General features: G+C 39.4%; 1 protein-coding gene across 2 annotated transcripts; it reads left to right on the top strand.

Annotated features, from left to right (window-relative positions):
- Positions 1 to 13185: 13185 nt before the first annotated feature.
- gal (galanin/GMAP prepropeptide) lies at positions 13186 to 19471 on the top strand. 2 transcript variants are annotated; one of them, XM_055037460.1, is made up of 7 exons: positions 13186 to 13245; positions 13335 to 13415; positions 15027 to 15081; positions 15562 to 15633; positions 18360 to 18446; positions 18569 to 18640; positions 19250 to 19471. In XM_055037460.1, the coding sequence occupies exons 2-7, from the start codon at positions 13335 to 13337 to the stop codon at positions 19309 to 19311; spliced, it is 429 nt and encodes a 142-aa protein (XP_054893435.1). In that variant the 5' UTR covers positions 13186 to 13245; the 3' UTR covers positions 19312 to 19471. The 2 variants fall into 2 exon arrangements, with proteins under 2 accessions (XP_054893435.1, XP_054893444.1); XM_055037469.1 differs by lacking the exon at positions 15562 to 15633.
- The last annotated feature ends 368 nt before the right edge of the window (positions 19472 to 19839 follow it).

Here is a 19839-nt window from a genome sequence, read left to right as displayed (position 1 = left end):
AAGCTCAACCATGACCACTCTGTGCTTAATTTTGAGTAAGCACCAGAATATGAGTTTACGTATATATTTCAAACAGATTATTTCAAAAAAATGTTTTAAGACATTCAGACTGCAATAATAAAATGAAAAAAAAGTTAGGGGTTCAAAGTGTAGCAAGAGCAATACTGAACTGGCTTTTGCTTTGACATACAGTGAAAAGTTTGAAAGTGACAGGGTAACCACATTGTCGATTAAAATGTTCTACAATTTTGTCCCATTTAGACCATGAAAAAAAGTACTAGGGGCTACATTTTCCTGCCCAGGTCCAACCCATGTATGGTTAGCCCATGCTCATGTCATGTTAGTTTAATGTGGACAGCCCACATTGGGCTTCTCATGTGGGGCCCATGATACTGAAACCACATGGGCCCCAAATAGTGTTGCCCATTTCTGTCCCATTTCCAGTTAGCCCACATTGTTGCTGAATAGGGCCCATACATTTAGCCCAAATGGGCCAGCCCATAGGGGTCCCATTTTAGTTAACCATATGTGTCCCATGAGGTTTGCCCAGATAAAACCCATGACCACTCATTACCCATATGGCCTACTACAAACCCAAGGGGGGCCCACTCATGCGTACTGGCTTGGAGACTGGACTGGACTGTTCTAGCATAAAATAATAACATGAAAAAATGTTAAGGGTTCAAAGTGTGGCTAGAGCAATACTGAACTGGTTTAAAAAAATAAAGCATTGTAGAATTATTTTTAATGTTTTAATATCCTGGTCCTCTGGAAGCCTATTGTTTGTAAATGAGCCAGGCATAGATATCACACAGTGAACATGTTTTAGGTTCAAACATTAGGAAGACATGGATGTTCTGTTCTATCAGCAAAATATATCCTTGGGTGATCTCCAAGACGAGGTCACCTTCGTCCTGGAGACCTCGACAATGGTCAAGGTCACCAACCTTTACTATCGTCGAGGTTTCCTACAAGAAAAAAATTAAATTCTACAATTTACCTTACATCAACTCCATTAGAGGCCAGCTGAGTAACAATTGCCTTGGCAAAGACTATAAAGCTGACATCTCGGGTAATTCTTTCCAAGTTTTGAGAATCTTGCTCTTGCAGCTTTTGCTTTGACATACAGTCAAAATTTTGAAAGTGACAGGTTAACTACAGGGGTTGGACAATGAAACTGAAACACCTGGTTTTAGACCACAATAACTTATTAGCGTGGTGTAGGGCCTCCTTTTGAGGCCAATACAGCATCAATTCGTCTTGGACAAGTATGGGGCCAAGGGAATGCCATGATATGGCAGCCCACACCATCAATGATCCACCCCATGCTTCACTCTGGCATACAACACTCTGGCTGGAATGCATCTTTGGGGCTTCTCCACACCGTAACTCTCCCGGATGTGGGGAAAACAGTAAAGGTAGACTCATCAGAGAACAATACATGTTTCACATTGTCCACAGCACAAGATTTTCGCTGCTTGCACCATTGAAACCGACGTTTGGCATTGATACGAGTGACCAAAAGTTTGGCTATAGCAGCCCGGCTGTGTATATTGACCATGTGGAGCTCCCGACGGACAGTTTTGGTGGAAACAGGAGAGTTGAGGTGCACATTTAATTCTACCGTGATTTGGGCACCGTGGTTTTATGTTTTTGGGATACAATCCAGGTTAGCACCCAAACATCTCTTTAAGACAGCTTCATCTTGCATCCACAGTTAATCCTGTTAGATGTGGTTTGTCATTCTTGGTGGTATGCTGACATTACCCTGGATACTGTGGCTCTTGATAATCACAAAGACTTGCTGTCTTGGTGAACAATTTGCCCTCTTTTGAACTCCAGTATGTCCCAAATAATGTTATGTGCATTGCAATATTTTGAGCAAAACTGTGCTCTTACCCTGCTAATTGGACCTTCACACTCTGCTCTTACTGTTGCAATGTGCAATTCATGAAGATTGGCCACCAGGCTAGTCCAATTCAGGCATGAAACCTCCCACACTAAAATGAGAGGTGTTTCAGTTTCATTGTCCAACCCCTGTACATTGTTCTACAATTTTGTCTCATTTAGCCCACTTAAAAAAGGACTGGGGTCTACATATCCACACCCAGGTCCAACCTGGGCGTGGATATGTACTGACCACACTGAACCCACAGTGGGTTCAGTGTGGTCAGCCCACATGGTCTCCCCATGTTGGGCCCATGACATGAGCCCATGCTGATGTCATGTGGGTTCAGTGTGGTCTGCCCACATGGTCTCCCCATGTTGGGCCCATGATACTGAAACCACATGGGCCCCACATAGTTTTGCCCAGTTCTATCCCATTCCCAGTTAGCCCACTTAAAAAAGGACTGGGGCCTACATATCCACACCCAGGTCTAACCCATATATGGTCAGCCCATGCTGATGTCATGTGGGTTCAATGTGGTCTGCCCACATGGGCTTCCCATGTTGGGCCCATGATACTGAAACCACATGGGCCCCATATACTGTTGCCCAGTACTATCCCATTCCCAGATAGCCCACTTAAAAAAGGACTGGGGCCCACATATCCACACCCAGGTCTAACCCATATATGGTCAGCGCATGCTGATGTCATGTGGGTTCAATGTGGTCAGCCCACATGGGCTTCCCATGTTGGGCCCATGATACTGAAACCACATGGGCCCCATATACTGTTGCCCAGTACTATCCCATTCCCAGATAGCCCACTTAAAAAAGGACTGGGGCCTACATATCCACACCCAGGTCTAACCCATATATGGTCAGCCCATGCTGATGTCATGTGGGTTCAGTGTGGTCAGCCCACATGGTCTCCCCATGTTGGGCCCATGATACTGAAACCACATGGGCCCCATATACTGTTGCCCAGTACTATCCCATTCCCAGATAGCCCACTTAAAAAAGGACTGGGGCCCACATATCCACACCCAGGTCTAACCCATATATGGTCAGCGCATGCTGATGTCATGTGGGTTCAATGTGGTCTGCCCACATGGGCTTCCCATGTTGGGCCCATGATACTGAAACCACATGGGCCCCATATACTGTTGCCCAGTACTATCCCATTCCCAGATAGCCCACTTAAAAAAGGACTGGGGCCCACATATCCACACCCAGGTCTAACCCATATATGGTCAGCGCATGCTGATGTCATGTGGGTTCAATGTGGTCTGCCCACATGGGCTTCCCATGTTGGGCCCATGATACTAGAACCACATGGGCCCCACATAGTTTTGCCCAGTTCTATCCCATTCCCAGTTAGCCCACTTAAAAAAGGACTGGGGCCTACATATCCACACCCAGGTCTAACCCATAGATGGTCAGCCCATGCTGATGTCATGTGGGTTCAATGTGGTCTGCCCACATGGGCTTCCCATGTTGGGCCCATGATACTGAAACCACATGGGCCCCATATACTGTTGCCCAGTACTATCCCATTCCCAGATAGCCCACTTAAAAAAGGACTGGGGCCCACATATCCACACCCAGGTCTAACCCATATATGGTCAGCCCATGTTGATGTCATGTGGGTTCAATGTGGTCAGCCCACATGGGCTTCCCATGTTGGGCCCATGATACTAGAACCACATGGGCCCCACATACTGTTGCCCAGTACTATCCCATTCCCAGATAGCCCACTTAAAAAAGGACTGGGGCCCACATATCCACACCCAGGTCTAACCCATATATGGTCAGCCCATGCTGATGTCATGTGGGTTCAATGTGGTCTGCCCACATGGGCTTCCCATGTTGGGCCCATGATACTGAAACCACATGGCCCCCATATACTGTTGCCCAGTACTATCCCATTCCCAGATAGCCCACTTAAAAAAGGACTGGGGCCTACATATCCACACCCAGGTCTAACCCATATATGGTCAGCCCATGCTGATGTCATGTGGGTTCAATGTGGTCAGCCCACATGGGCTTCCCATGTTGGGCCCATGATACTAGAACCACATGGGCCCCACATACTGTTGCCCAGTACTATCCCATTCCCAGATAGCCCACTTAAAAAAGGACTGGGGCCCACATATCCACACCCAGGTCTAACCCATATATGGTCAGCCCATGCTGATGTCATGTGGGTTCAATGTGGTCAGCCCACATGGGCTTCCCATGTTGGGCCCATGATACTAGAACCACATGGGCCCCACATACTGTTGCCCAGTACTATCCCATTCCCAGATAGCCCACTTAAAAAAGGACTGGGGCCCACATATCCACACCCAGGTCTAACCCATATATGGTCAGCCCATGCTGATGTCATGTGGGTTCAATGTGGTCAGCCCACATGGGCTTCCCATGTTGGGCCCATGATACTAGAACCACATGGGCCCCACATACTGTTGCCCAGTACTATCCCATTCCCAGATAGCCCACTTAAAAAAGGACTGGGGCCCACATATCCACACCCAGGTCTAACCCATATATGGTCAGCCCATGCTGATGTCATGTGGGTTCAATGTGGTCAGCCCACATGGGCTTCCCATGTTGGGCCCATGATACTAGAACCACATGGGCCCCACATACTGTTGCCCAGTACTATCCCATTCCCAGATAGCCCACTTAAAAAAGGACTGGGGCCCACATATCCACACCCAGGTCTAACCCATATATGGTCAGCCCATGCTGATGTCATGTGGGTTCAATGTGGTCAGCCCACATGGGCTTCCCATGTTGGGCCCATGATACTAGAACCACATGGGCCCCACATACTGTTGCCCAGTATCCCATTCCCAGATAGCCCACTTAAAAAAGGACTGGGGCCCACATATCCACACCCAGGTCTAACCCATATATGGTCAGCCCATGCTGATGTCATGTGGGTTCAATGTGGTCAGCCCACATGGGCTTCCCATGTTGGGCCCATGATACTGAAACCACATGGGCCCCATATACTGTTGCCCAGTACTATCCCATTCCCAGATAGCCCACTTAAAAAAGGACTGGGGCCCACATATCCACACCCAGGTCTAACCCATATATGGTCAGCCCATGCTGATGTCATGTGGGTTCAATGTGGTCAGCCCACATGGGCTTCCCATGTTGGGCCCATGATACTAGAACCACATGGGCCCCACATACTGTTGCCCAGTACTATCCCATTCCCAGATAGCCCACTTAAAAAAGGACTGGGGCCCACATATCCACACCCAGGTCTAACCCATATATGGTCAGCCCATGCTGATGTCATGTGGGTTCAATGTGGTCAGCCCACATGGGCTTCCCATGTTGGGCCCATGATACTAGAACCACATGGGCCCCACATACTGTTGCCCAGTACTATCCCATTCCCAGATAGCCCACTTAAAAAAGGACTGGGGCCCACATATCCACACCCAGGTCTAACCCATATATGGTCAGCCCATGCTGATGTCATGTGGGTTCAATGTGGTCAGCCCACATGGGCTTCCCATGTTGGGCCCATGATACTGAAACCACATGGGCCCCATATACTGTTGCCCAGTACTATCCCATTCCCAGATAGCCCACTTAAAAAAGGACTGGGGCCCACATATCCACACCCAGGTCTAACCCATATATGGTCAGCCCATGCTGATGTCATGTGGGTTCAATGTGGTCAGCCCACATGGGCTTCCCATGTTGGGCCCATGATACTGAAATCACATGGGCCCCATATAGTGTTGCCCAGTACTATCCCATTCCCAGATAGCCCACCTAGTTGCTGAATAGGGCCCATGCATTTAGCCCATATGGGCCAGCCCATATGGGTCTCATTTTAGGTTAACCATATGTGTCCCATGCAGTTCGCCCAGATAAAACCCATGCCCACTCATTACCCATGTAGCCCACATCAAACACAAGTGGGGCCCACTCATGCGTGCTGGCTGGGTAGGCTTAGCAAGTTTTCTGGGGAAAACCCTGGAAAGCATTTCACAGCTTTCATTAGTTAAATTTCAGTCAGAGGAAATATGGGATACTCATTGCTTTCAAAAGGTGGCAGCAATGCATCTGATACCAGCTGCTGCTTAATCACACGAAGAATGAAGGAAACATCCTGGGAAGAAAGTTACATTTATGAGACTGACTGCTGAAGCCTGAATGTACCTTGTTGATCAAACATTTAATCAAATTTATTTAAGTTGTCAAATGAGTTAAAAAAAAAAAGATGTGACTGAAAAGGTATTGGCCAAAGTAATTATTAATTAATACAAACATGTCAAAGAGAATTGCAGAAATTATGGACAGAAGGGCAATAACACTGACTATGCACATAAACTCTGCAAAAACTTTTATCTGTGACGATATTTATTCAAAGAACCTTCATTGGATATTTGTATTTGCATTTACTACATGGATATGAACAGTAGTTACAGGTGGCTTCTTGTTCAGTGGAGAAGAATTCAATCATAGACTTTTATATTAAGTGGAGATGCTCAAAAAACCCAAGTCTTGAAAGATGTTCACTCTGTTATACTTTTAAAATCTTTTTTTCTCATATATTTGCAAGGCTAGTTTAACATAATGACATTTCAGAGTGTGCCATGTTCTGCTAAAGTAGGTTGCTAAGTAGATAAATAACTTTTAAAATATCTTTCAAATAATAGCTTTCTGAATTGCATGTTCTGATTTAAAGGAAGAACACAATGTGTTAAACAGCAAAGATCATAGGAAGCAAAGAGATGCTCCAACAAAGAGAGGCAGCCATTACACCTTCTCCTCACAAATAACACATAATTGTCTTCTCCAAATCTAATGTGTTTAGATGGCAAATTCAGCTCAATTTGAAGATGACCTAAATGAAGAGTGATTAAGTGTAATTTGCACATATTAGTAGCAGGAGGTGACAAAATGGCCACGTAGTGGACAGTCAAACCGCTGTGTGATCAAACCAGGTAACATGAACGGGGAAAAAAAAATACTTTAACAAGAATTTGGATGAGAATAGGTAAGAAATTTATTAAAGTGAGTGCAAGATGAGAACAGAGCTAAAGGAGTCAGTCAAGTCTGCACCAGCTGCTGATCCTGGTGCAGCTGGTGCAGCTGCTGACCAGAACCTGCTGGAGGTTCTGGCTGGAATGGACTGATCTACTATAATAGTAGATTAAGTCTTGATTCAATGTCACAAAAGCTGTAACATATAGGTTACCATGACAATTTATCCTGTGCAGTTAGTCTACTCCAGACCAGGCAAACAGCCAGGCCTGGATAAGCCTGGATTTTATCTGTTCAGTCAAAGATCCCATCGATCAGGAATCAATGTGTTTTGTCTGTGATTCTGTTGTCTTGTGTCTGTTTGGTCTTTTTTAATAACAATGCATTAAAGTATCTCAAATTAATTTTGAAATTCCTTCAAGTACTATTATTGTTTTAACAGTCTAAAGTTATAAAATACAATTACCAATTTTAAAACGACCCATACAGATTATGTTTGTGAAGACCCTTGTTTTAAGTTTGACAAAAAGGCCTTTAATAGACTTTAATAGACTCCTGAAAGGATTAAAGAAATGACTGATAAAGAAACAAATGTATTGTAATCAAGTCAAACCACTATTTTTAGCATTCTTTACATTAATGATGAAATTTGATTCATCATTAAAGTGAATTAATGTAAATTACAACGTAAATTAACTTTAGTTCTGGCATTAAACAAATACACAATTCAAATCAACATTTGAAACAAGTACTTGTTAACATCATACACATACCTTCTGTCTCCAACAAGCAGACTGAAAATAGGATATAGTTTTATAAGATTATCTTATGTGACGTACACATTGTAAATCTTACAGCCATAACATAGTGAATGATTTGCTAAAATGACTTTGTCCAAGTCAGTTTGACATCATACTGTAAGTCCTTTCAGTAATTTCATAAAATCCCTGCATGCCCTCATTCGTAGCTCCTTGTTATTTCTTGGATAGAAATCAGCAATTCCCTCTGAAAATAAAATAAATTGTTAGACATGACTAAATGCTTTCTCTCTGAAAGCATTTAAGTTTAATGTGGGTATTGAAAGTAAAGAATAACTTGATGTAACTGAATTCAGTGCTGAGGAAGTCCTAGGAAAAAAGCCTTAATATAGATACTTCATCTCCCTTTGACTCAAACTGACCCCAGGCCTCCAATATAGAGAATTAATGTCAGGAAGCAGAAGTAAAAATACTTCTGTTGTTTCTTCTAATATGGCCATTTTCTGAGAAAGGAAATTACACACTTCGCATTCTGCAGCCACCATATTGAGTGCAGAGTCCAAACAATGGTCCATGATATGATTCTGTCAGGAAAGCACAGTCAATGCAATGTTTTTTAAAGTAACAAAAAAGGTAATGAACACAACATTGTTCAAATCAAATTTGACATGTTTTGAAGTGTTTAGTGTGGAAAAATCTAGTAATTCTTTCAATGAAAGGAGGATTACAGTTCTGTAATCAGAACTGTGACGATGATGATGATAATAATAATAATAATAATAATAATAATAATAATAATAATAATAATAATAATAATAATAATAATAATAATAATAATAATAATAACAACAATAATAATGGAGGAACTGGGTTCCGGTCTAAGAAAGAAATTCAAATAATTGACTATCAAATAATGGTATCATATTGTATGAGTCATCAGTGTCTCGTAATAACAGACCCAGAGGAAAAATAACATTGATCTGGCAACAATGTTGACATGCTGTTAGGCTCTGAAAAAAGAAGGTAGAAATAAAACAAAAATTATTAATATCAGAAAAGTTCAGCTTTTCAGAAAGCCTCGGTTTGGATTTGAGACAAAACAAATCCCTGTGTGATCACACAGAAAATAGTCTTCATGTTTAAAGGGAACATCACACAAACTGTGGCTCATTGGGTTGAGCTTTTGTCTTGGCATTGGAAGATTGTAGATTACAGATCAGGCTGAAATCCTTCCTGACAAAGTTCAAATCCTGGCTTCTATTGCAAATCTGACTGCTTGTTGATAATTTTCTATGTTTTTCAATGTTTGTTATAAAAAAAATGTCTTCAAGAATTTTATACAGTTGCCTTGGTAATCAATCATTTGCTATTTAGCCCAATAATTTATGATTATTAATCCTAATAATCATGAATTTTACTTCAATCCTTTTCCATCCTTGATTTGGAGCTTATCCCAGAGTTATTAGGCTTGGACAAACATATTGAATTGAGGAGATGTAAAAGCAATCTCTATAGGGAGATCAATATGGATTTATACTGATGTTGTCAGAAGATCTGGTTGTTTTCCTGTTCTGGTTTTTCTCACTGCTGACAGTAATGACCCGTGTGAAGCTGTCAATTGAGTTATAGTGGCAGTTATGAAAAGATCTCTTCAATGTAAACTATTGACTTGTTTATTTCCACAGCTCTAAATAAAGCTGACTTTGAAGTAGTGATTTAAAAAATGATCATCTTCATCAGAGTTTTATGCTACAATATAAGTAAATGATGTTATTATAAGAGGGAATTGGTGGGAGGGTTTATCCTGGCCAGTGCTGGACAGCTGCCATGAGTCCTGAAGGGAAAAATCAGAGAATGAGCGTTTTACTCATCTATCTAAACTTCATCGTAAAGATGGCATTCCCCTGTGAAGTTATTTTCATAACCTTATGATTGATAGGAAATTGGAGACCACCAAGTTCCCAAAGAATGGAGAAAGTATTTTTCCCCTAAAAAATAAAAAGTGATGCCGTAGACAGCTGGAGAATGGTGTTTCTGGCTGCATGTGTCTTCTTGCAACTGAGATTTACATTGAAAACGAGATGATGATGAGCCGTGGCTCACAGCGTTGTTTTCTTATTTGAAGATTGCAGGGTTGGTCTTTAGCACAGGTATTATTAAGCAATACCTGACAAAGTACCATGTATCATACTAATGGGGGATTAACAAAGAAACTGTCCTAAGTCAGCATGGACCTAATAAGAGCACCATGTACAAGATTAAAAGATTAAAATGTCATTGCCAAACAAATGAAATGAAGAAACTGGAATGTGAATTGTAATGGGTTTTTTCCTTTTATTCTCCGAGAATTTCCAGTTATGGTGCTTTAAGAGCTGGGAATGGGACAGCATTGTGCGTGTTGCCGTTAAGCTCAAAGCAGACAAGGGGAGGACAGGGCAGGACAGACCCCTATTTTCTGAGGACACAAAGAAAGGAAAGAGGATATGACTACTGAGCTATTATGGTAGCATTAACAGGTCCAGGAAAAGGTAGATGGAGTTACAGCCACAAAATGAAAGCCACAGCAGGTCACACAGACATGCACCACAGAGTCCGTCAGTGTTGAAACTGGCAACATGGGGTTAAAGTAGTCTGCACAGCCTTCTTACAGCACAGCCTCCTGCCAAACAGTTAGCAGGTGAGTTGAGTCCTTCCTTTCATGCATGCTGACTTGTGTGTTGAGGCTTGAGAGTTGGTGATAAATTAGCACACAGTTAAGTGTTTAATTGAAGAAAAAAGCGCCTTATTTTACTTTTGAGGGGTATTGTTACAACTCTCAATTTACTGGAGGGAATGTTTGCCACGACAAAAATGAACCCCAAAGAAGGACGGTGAGCGATTCATGCCAGAAAACTGGAGAAATTCTTAAAAACAAGTTGAAAGTAAAGGGGCTAAATTCAAATCCATAGCAGACTTTAAAGGCTTTTGTGAATCATAAAAAGGAAAATCATTTATTTATGTTTTTCTTTCCCTTTGGAATTAAGCTCTGTTTTTTTTTTTTTTGTTTGTTTGTTTTGTTCGTGTGCCAAATAAAATTGATATCAAATTGAAAACTGTGATTGTAATGTGATAAATGGGAAAAGTTTCAAATAATAGGAGTACTTCCACTTTTTCTCATGCATCCATCCAGACATAGTAGCAACGGGCTTATGAGGAGACACGTGGTGGCTCAGTGTCGAACACCTTCAAACACTTCATCACAAAGCGAGGCTGAGGATCGAACCATTGATCTTCCATTGGAAGCCAACCAAACAACTTCCTCTTCAAATAAACCTTCAAAGAGATTCCATAATCAGGTTTAGCAATAAGAGTGCTATTGCTTTTGCAAAGACAAAATGATTTGTGTAAATGCTAATTAGGGAACTATGCAGCCCTGAAGCAACCTCTGCAGATGAATGACATGATCAAATGGAGAATAGTAAATGCTCAGGGAGGTCAGGGACAAGCTGGAGAATGTTATCTGAATGATTGAATGTAATCAAGGTAAACCTAATAATATTTCTAATAACCATTGCAGTGTTTATTTATTTATTGTTTGTTCACACATACAAACACAGGCATGATCATTATGAAAATGAGAGCAGTTTCTTGTAACCCAATCGAATTTTGAATTTGTCTTCTATTATCTCTCACTGAAGCTGTGTGCGGGTCGGCCCATTGTTCAGAACGGAGCTGCTCGCTGACTGTGGCAGTAAAACAGCTGGCAGGTTGGGATTAAGATTAATTCATGAAACCAACCGCAGTTGATTGGTGGTCAGCTATAACACTAAGTCTTTCTAGAAATACAAACTAACGATAATGTACAGAGATAGTGTACAGTCTGTCATTTATGCCACTGATGTTTAGCCGTCTATGCTTATTCTCCATGTAAACAATAAACATAATCAAATATAAAACAAAATCAGTGACAAAGTTTTTGTTGTCCATGTTATAATCTTGTCAGTTGTGTGCCTTTGATGTGGAACAGTAATCTCTGACGCCATATGGACAGTCTGATGACATGTTGTTTATTGTTATTTATTACTGAGTCTTTCCCGATAATTTTTCAGAATTTTAGAATTTGCAAAGCCCCCAGCTTTAAATATCGGAGTGATTTTTGTAATCTGATACCAAAACATTTGATGTGGAAATGATCCTGTTGTGAATTACTTTTTACAGATAATGGCCAATGGATCTTTCTTGACTAATGTCATATTTTTTTTAATTAATAAAATGAAAAGTTAGATAATTTTTGCATGTTTTAATACACCAACAAAATGGATCTTTTCCAAAGCACCAAGCTTTCACGTCATAGATTCCAAATTCCACACAGTTCAGAGGACTGAAGGGCCTCTGGAGTTGCAGCTTTTAGGTGTTTTTTTTTTTTTTCTGAAACAAAGTCCTACTGCATTGTATATTGAGCTAAACACTTTTACAGGGTGTTCTTCAACTGATCAAAAGTTTCAGAACACTGAATTAAAAGTGGGCGAAAAATATTTCCAGCTGGCTGATTGAAAAGTTGCGCCATGTGGTGAAGATGGCATCGTCTGAAACGATCTCCATTATTGCAAGTCTCTCCTGACATTCATCCCAAATATTCTCAGTGATTTCGGTTGGAGGATTTGGAGGCAGGAATGGCCTCCGAAAACAAGTCAGACAGAGCGATGAACTGTATTCTCAACAGAGTATAAAACTTTCTCTTGTCTTTTATTTCTCCATGTTTTTTCATCCCTTGTAAAGTTACAACTGACAAGCTTGTGGTGGGAAGAAGTTACATCCTACAAATATATTCTTTTTTTAAGCTATTTTCTTACATATCTTATAATATTTTTCTATAGAAACACTAAGAATTTAAATCTTTTTTTCCCACTTTTTTCTGTCCTCTTGTCAGACAAGGATGGACTCTACTAAATCATAAGTCTTCATCATTAAATATTTAAATTACAAAATATGTTATCCATTGATAATAAATACATGATAAATACAATTGTAATATTATTTAACACTCCAAACCTTGTTGTCTGCAGGTTTAGTTTATGTAAAAAGTGTTTGAATCATAGAGGTTATCATTCTATTAATGAGTCTCAGGTGGGGTTTAAGGACCACTTCCTGTTTAAACAAACAGCGTTTCAGAGCTTCACAACGACTAAAATACATAAAAACCATATAGCTACGCTATAAAACGCCTCGCTTATGATCACTGACAAGAAGATGCTTTATCGACCAATAGGACTCTCAGTGATGGAGGAAACTCAAGAAATGAACTCTTGATCAAATTAGAAGGGGAAAATAGAAGACAGGCGTGTTTTCTCCGTAAAATTCAATCTCAGGTCTCCGAGGGCGACAAGGAAAAATCTGATGATGGCGTTATGAGCCAGGCCAGCTATTGAATTGTGCCAAACCTCCCATCCTGTGAGCAGGAGCAGGAGGGGCTGCTGACGGCAGCAGCACCGCTGAGGCCAATAAAAGGAGGCCTGAGTCCTCACTTCATCCCAAACAGGTCAGAGACTCAGCGGCAACTTTAGCTCGGACAGCGCCACCTGACGGACAGACCGATCCAAGAAAGGTAAGGCGCACTTTTTTTTCTTTTTTGTGCCAACACTGTTTCTGGTGAAACGGGGCTTTTATTCAGCCTTTGTTCTGTTTGTGACTCAGATGCAGAAGTGCTTCGGCGTTTTTTGCGTGACGCTCATCTTTTGCGCAACCCTCTCTGAGACCATCGGCCTGGTTATCGCGGTAAGTTTCTGCGCAGTTAACGCAACTTTGTCCGTTTGACGCAATAGCTTCACGTTACCAGCTTCTGTTTGGCTTTAGTTGAAAGTCTAAACATTTTAAACCGATCAAATCTGGATTAAATATTCGAACAAAAACACATCAAACTCACCTCTGTTTGTTAAAATGGATGCTCTGTGACTGTGTTTTTTATCCTTTGACATTCCCACAATAAATATATTTAATTAGAACCTTTTTCTTTTCAAACAGACATCAATGAATTTAGAAGTAGATTTGCGTATTTAAATACACAATTAAACCACTGATAATTTGATTAATTTAACTGTATTAGGTGAAGGTGACTAATTTAGACAAATTCAATCATTTGCCTATTCTAAATCGTATAATAACGTCTTTTTTTCCAGCCATTTTAAAAATGTATTTGTTCATGTTTGACAAATAAATAAATAAATAAATAAATAAATAAATAAATAAATCCAACTCAGCTTTGGACAAACATTACAAGACGGTTAAGGCTTCTGTTAGTAAAAACCTGAATTGAATCAAAGCTGTTGCTCTGTAACCTCATAGTTTAATGTTTAAATGATTGATATTGTGTGAATTATGAGGTAAATATTCAGCTTTCCATCAATTGATATTTGGAGGGTGTTTGGTGGCTATTTTTTGCATTATTTTAAACATTAATCAGACATAAAATCTCTGTTGCTGTTTTGTTTTTAAAAGAAAATCAAACCAGGTCTAATTTTCTTCTCTTCTGTGTCATAACACAGAAAAAAACGGTTGTTTTTCAATGTAATATTTAATACATTGTGAAATGTTTCATACTGATATATCTAGATTCCTTAAAAGCCATGAAAGAAACTAATTTCCAGAACTTACAAATGAAGATAAAACTGCGAAACGCAGCAATGCTAAAAGACTGCTGTGAAAATTTAGGACTCACTTAGCAAAGATGACATTTAGCATAATAATAGTTGGCTGGACAATAAATCAATAATCATCTGCTTGATTATTATTGATTAATCAAACAGTATTCAATATTGAATATTGAATATTCAATTCAATGTTCAACATATAGCTAATCAAGGTGAATGGTTTCAGCTGACTGTGGTTGAAACCTGTAAGTTGTGCAGCAGCTGTTGAATTTTTCACCCCTGTGCTTCTTAACTGCTTTAAAATAAACACTGGGGAAGAGTGAAAATTCAAAAGGTCACTCCACCAGTCTGGTAGTAATACAGATATTTAAAACAAAAATACAATCAATAATTACCAATATCCTGAGATCTGAAATGCTCATACAGTGAAATGTTTTCAGCCATATCATGCAGACCGAGGTGTAACAAAAAATATGTATATTATAGAAAAACCCAACTAAATATATTTTCTTTTCTTATTCTTAACAATAACAATAATAACTAATAACAATAAAGGTTTATGTTATACAACAGATATTAATATATATATTGTTGTTTTACATTTGAAAGTATTCCATTTCTTCTGATATCTGGAATTTAGAGTTCAAATCAGCATCATGTCATCTTTTATTGTTAGAGAAATAAAACGACAGGAAAACCTATGAATGAGTTTGTCCTGCTGTGTTTTTGGAACCTGCAGGCGAAGGAGAAGCGTGGCTGGACTCTGAACAGTGCTGGCTACCTGTTAGGTCCTCGTAAGTAAGACTGCACACACCCCACGACACACACACACACACCCACACCCACACACCAGCTCACATCCATCCCCTATTCTTTGTTCTCTCTGAAAATGTTGCTCATTTAACAAAGTGCACAAAAGAGCTGATGGAGCTCATCTTTGTGTTGATGTGTTTCTTTGTCTGCGTCCATCTTCTCTGTGTATCAGCTAATGCAGTGTAATTTGAAGATGACTTCATTAGCTTCAGAGGACACATTAAGATAACAATGGTCGTCCAGATGTGTGTGTGTTCTTAATAAGGTCCAGTTAGTTAAGAACACAAAGCCTGGACCCTGAGTAGTATGTCTCCGCGTGAGTGTGTGTGTGTGTGTGTGTGTGTGTGTGTGTGTGTGTGTGTGTGTGTGTGTGTGTGTGTGTGTGTGTGTGTGTGTGTGTGTGTGTGTGTGTGTGTGAGGAGCCCAGGTAAAGGTTGCTCCTGCCTCATCCTGTGTTTCAGGTCGTATTGATCACCTAATTCAGATAAAGGATTCCCCCAGTGCCAGAGGCAGAGACGAGCTGGTCACTCAATGTAAGATAGAAACATACGGCCGCTGCAGGGCCTTGGCGAAAGGCCAGGAATTGCTATTTGTTAACATCTTTTTTTGTAAGCTGCTTCTGTTGCTCGTCAGAGGACACATCCTCATGTTTTTCTCTCATGCAGCCATTCTTCTCCATCCCAACGGTACATTTTTGCCGATGCATTAAATAGAAGGAATTGAGTGCATCATGAATAAGATGGAATCACAAAACAAATCTGTAAAACTTCCTGTTAATCTCATAAATAGTCTGATTATTTGTTTTTCTAGACTGTTATAACAAGTGGAATTATATTTGAAAAGAAGAAATAATTAAGTGATAACTAATTACGTAATTATTTTGGAGAGGATGAAGCAGGTAAATTTGAATGGCAGTCATTATTTTCCACTCAGTTTTGCTTAAAGCAAAACTGAGTAAAACCCAGATGAGTGATGTTGGAAACTTCCTGAAAGATACTGGAGCAAATGGGAATTGAAGAATCTTTAAAAAAAAGACCTGGATTAAACAAAAATACATCATTTATAAACAGGTAGAATGGGAAGTGCAATATCACCATTCCCACAGAAACAATAATAGCAATAAATCATTTGACTCCCATCAAAAGCCAACACACAAAAATCATGACACCACTGTCTTCTGATTGTCCTATCTGGGCTGTATATTTTCTTGCAAAATTCTACAAAATATTCTAAACCCAGACATAAAATCTCTGTTGTTGTTTTGTTTTTTGCTTTTACATTTATGTCTATCAGTATTTTTTTAAAGTAACTAAGATTTTAAGATACCAAACAGCTGTCTGTCTCCTAATGCTAAACTTTTCTCGTTGTGACTTCTTGCATATTTTTAGAAACACACATAGCAAATAAAACAATATAAAACAATATATATATTGTTTTGTTGTCCTGGTAACTTCCAAACCCAGATTTGTCCATTGGCATACTAGAGAAAGGTTTGTTTCATCACAGTTGAGAACATATCTCCACTTCTTCCATCGTCGTCCATCGTTGGCTAGTTTTACACCACCACCTTACATTATGTCGCTGTACATTATGGCCATCAGTACTTCATGGTTAAGTTACTGTAGTCATTTCCACATTCTCATGTGGGTGTGGAGTGACTGGTTCCACATGTTGGAACTAAGAGTTACCTGTGTGTGGATGGCAGACATTAGTATCACTGGCTTCTATTATGACCACAGCACAACACATCAACTGCCTCTAAGTGTGATCTGTCTCAGGCAAACAGATTCACTGGAATTGTTTCAATTGGTTCCAATATAGGGACAAAATACTTAAAAAAAAATGATTTTTTTCTTCTTTTTTTTTAAGCATAACCATTTATAAATTTCTGTTAGATATTCAGGGTTTCCCTCCAGTGTATTATAAACCTGGGTTTACTTTCACCAGTAACCCTGAACTGGAAGCGTCTTTGCTGCGTGGAGCTTTGAACCGTCAGAGCAGATTTATTCCTGAGAAAAGGGGTTTATATTTAATGTACTGAACATGAGATGAAGCTGGAAGCATAACGATCAGCTGGCATCTCTCAAGTTCCACTTCTCTCCACTTCTCACTCAAACTGGATGATTTTTCAGGTGTTCTCCAATATTAACTATAAAGACTGTTCTTTCAACTTTTATAAAGTCAGTGTCAAACAATTTCAGATCTATTAATTTATTTGAAAGGATTTAACAGCACTGACATTCTCAATAAACAAATGTTAAATGTCTGTATTTGTGGTATGTATTAAAATGTTTGCATTTATGAGGCCATGGAGATGCCTCTGGAGATGCTTAGTTAATTTATTCCATGGGCCTCAGTGCATTAAAAGTGTTTTTAGGTCTGCTAACTGATGACTTCTTTTGGAAGTGCAAATCATTTCTATTCATTTTGATTGTATTTTAAATGTTTTTTTGGGTTTGTTGTTTTACAACTCTATAGTTGTGTGTTGGCAATGTCTTCCAGTGACATAATTACCCAATAATATTTTACATTTCCTGTCAACTTAATATGTTTTAATACAAAAACATGGTAGATGGAAAAACAGGTTTTCTGGGGGAAACCCTGAACATAAATATTATAAATCACTTAAGACAAATAGCCCCAATGGCTGAATTCCTAAAACAAAAATATATAAAAATATATTTTATTTATTCAAAATATATATATCCTCGGATAAGATGTGAGAATCTGTTGCCTTTTCAATACAATCTATAGCTCTCTAAGTCATTGTTAATGACAATTGCTTTGCTTTTCTGTTTTTATTTTTTAATTGCTGTAGGACATTTTGTGTGTTTGCATTAAAAGTCATACCCTTTCTGTTCTGAGCTTCATTGCAATTCCATGAGCCAAGCTCTGCAGCTGGTCTGTACAAGTTCTAAAAGTGAAGAAAACATTAACAAACCAAATGTAGTGCTGAGTTATCCAACTGTTAATACTGTCCTTGAACTCTTCTTTAGAGAGCATGTATGTATGTATGTGTGTCTGCATGATGCCTCTAAAACAATGGGGTGTTCAGAAAATACTGCTTATCCTCAAAATAGTTAAACTTTTAATTGTCAAATGACATTTTTAGCTGAGCTAGCTTGGAAATCATTCTTCCATTAAGTTGTAGAAAACCAATGTACCGTATTACCAGAGTTAATGCTGTATTGATTAAAAAACTTGACTGCTTCACTGCTTATATGATTACATTTGACTGTGGTCACTCCTCACTGTCCAGACGGAATAGATGGACACAGGACACTAGGAGACAAGGCAGGCCTGGCTGGTAAGAGAGACATGGGCCAGGATGAAGACTTCAGAACAGGTCTGTCACTGTCACACAGATTTTATACTATATTCTGCAACAGATGTTTCTGAAAGTCATTTGTAAGAAGAAAAAAAAAGTCAACTCTAAGGTTTATGCATTTTGCTGCTGTGCCTCTGTAGGTTCCTTGCGAATAGGAGATGAAGACATCATCCATACTGTCATCGATTTCCTATCATACCTCAAACTTAAAGGTATTTTTGAGTTAAAGTGAAACTCATGGGATACTTTTGAAATTATGTCATGATTACTTATATGAAGTAATATGAAAGTGTTTAACTGCCAGAGCTTGGAAATAAATTCAGGGAGAGATGTCTCATTTAAACAAGAAAACTTTATTTTAAAAGAATGAAAATCTTGTCAAAATAACGAAAAGGTCGTAACAGCAATACAGCAAAATCTCTTGCGATTTTTAGATGCTGCCTAAAAGAAACAGTGATGATGGTGGTGAAACCCCTTACTGCCTTTTTAACCAGTTGTAATCTATCAGAGGAGCGTATTTTTACATCTCATTGAAATGAGAAACTTTCTTGTTATAAGACATGCTGCTCCACATTGTATTCCCAAACTCTGGCTGTGAAAACATTTCTGTAATTATCTGGTTAATTCAAACAAGTAATTATTTCACCATTTGGGGGCATTCATCAAGCATGTAAATATTTTTCCACATATCAAATCTATTTAGTAGGGTTAGGCTTCCACTGTTACACGCCCTGTCGAGACATCTCATCTCAAAGGTGCTGATCAACATGTGGCTCTAAAGGAAGCAGGACAACTTTTGTTTGTCTTGTGTGTGATTTCAGAGATGGGAGCCCTGGACAGCCTGTCTTCTCCTGTGTCATCAGATGAACTGGCCAATCCCTAACATCTCTCCTCCATCTGTGTCCTCCAACAGTGTTTCAGATGTTTGACCTCCCAGTTCTCTAAATGTCCAATTATCTTAACTCCATGGGCAAACTTATATTCCCCAACTATACATCTTAGTTATTTCTTTTCCTGTGTAAATAAATCTTTTATCTACTGAAGCCCACTCTGTGTTTGTCGGCTGCAGATGGGTGCAAATATTAAATATTGTTATGTCTATTTACCATTCTGTAACAGGACTGCAAGAATACAGTGGAATGAGCAAATTAAAATAGATTGATGATATGCCTTATTTTATATCCTTGCCTTTGACATTTGAAACAACAACTCATTCTAAAAATGACACAGCTCTTATTTTAAAAAGCAAAAAGTCGTGAGTGATTGAGTTTTGCCTTCTTTGTCCTCAGGTAAGGCAGCGCACACCTGGTGATCAGTGTTAACATGTAAATACAACCAAATTTTACATACTGTAACTTTATTTGATGAAAATGAAAAAACTTAATACAAAATGAAAAGTTTTGTTAATCTA

The sequence above is a fragment of the Poeciliopsis prolifica genome, unplaced genomic scaffold, assembly GCF_027474105.1.
Source record: "Poeciliopsis prolifica strain line A6 unplaced genomic scaffold, Auburn_PproV2 SCAFFOLD001, whole genome shotgun sequence".
In the NCBI taxonomy this organism is placed as follows: Eukaryota; Metazoa; Chordata; class Actinopteri; order Cyprinodontiformes; family Poeciliidae; genus Poeciliopsis; species Poeciliopsis prolifica.
This window is presented reverse-complemented; position numbering and strand designations above follow the sequence as displayed.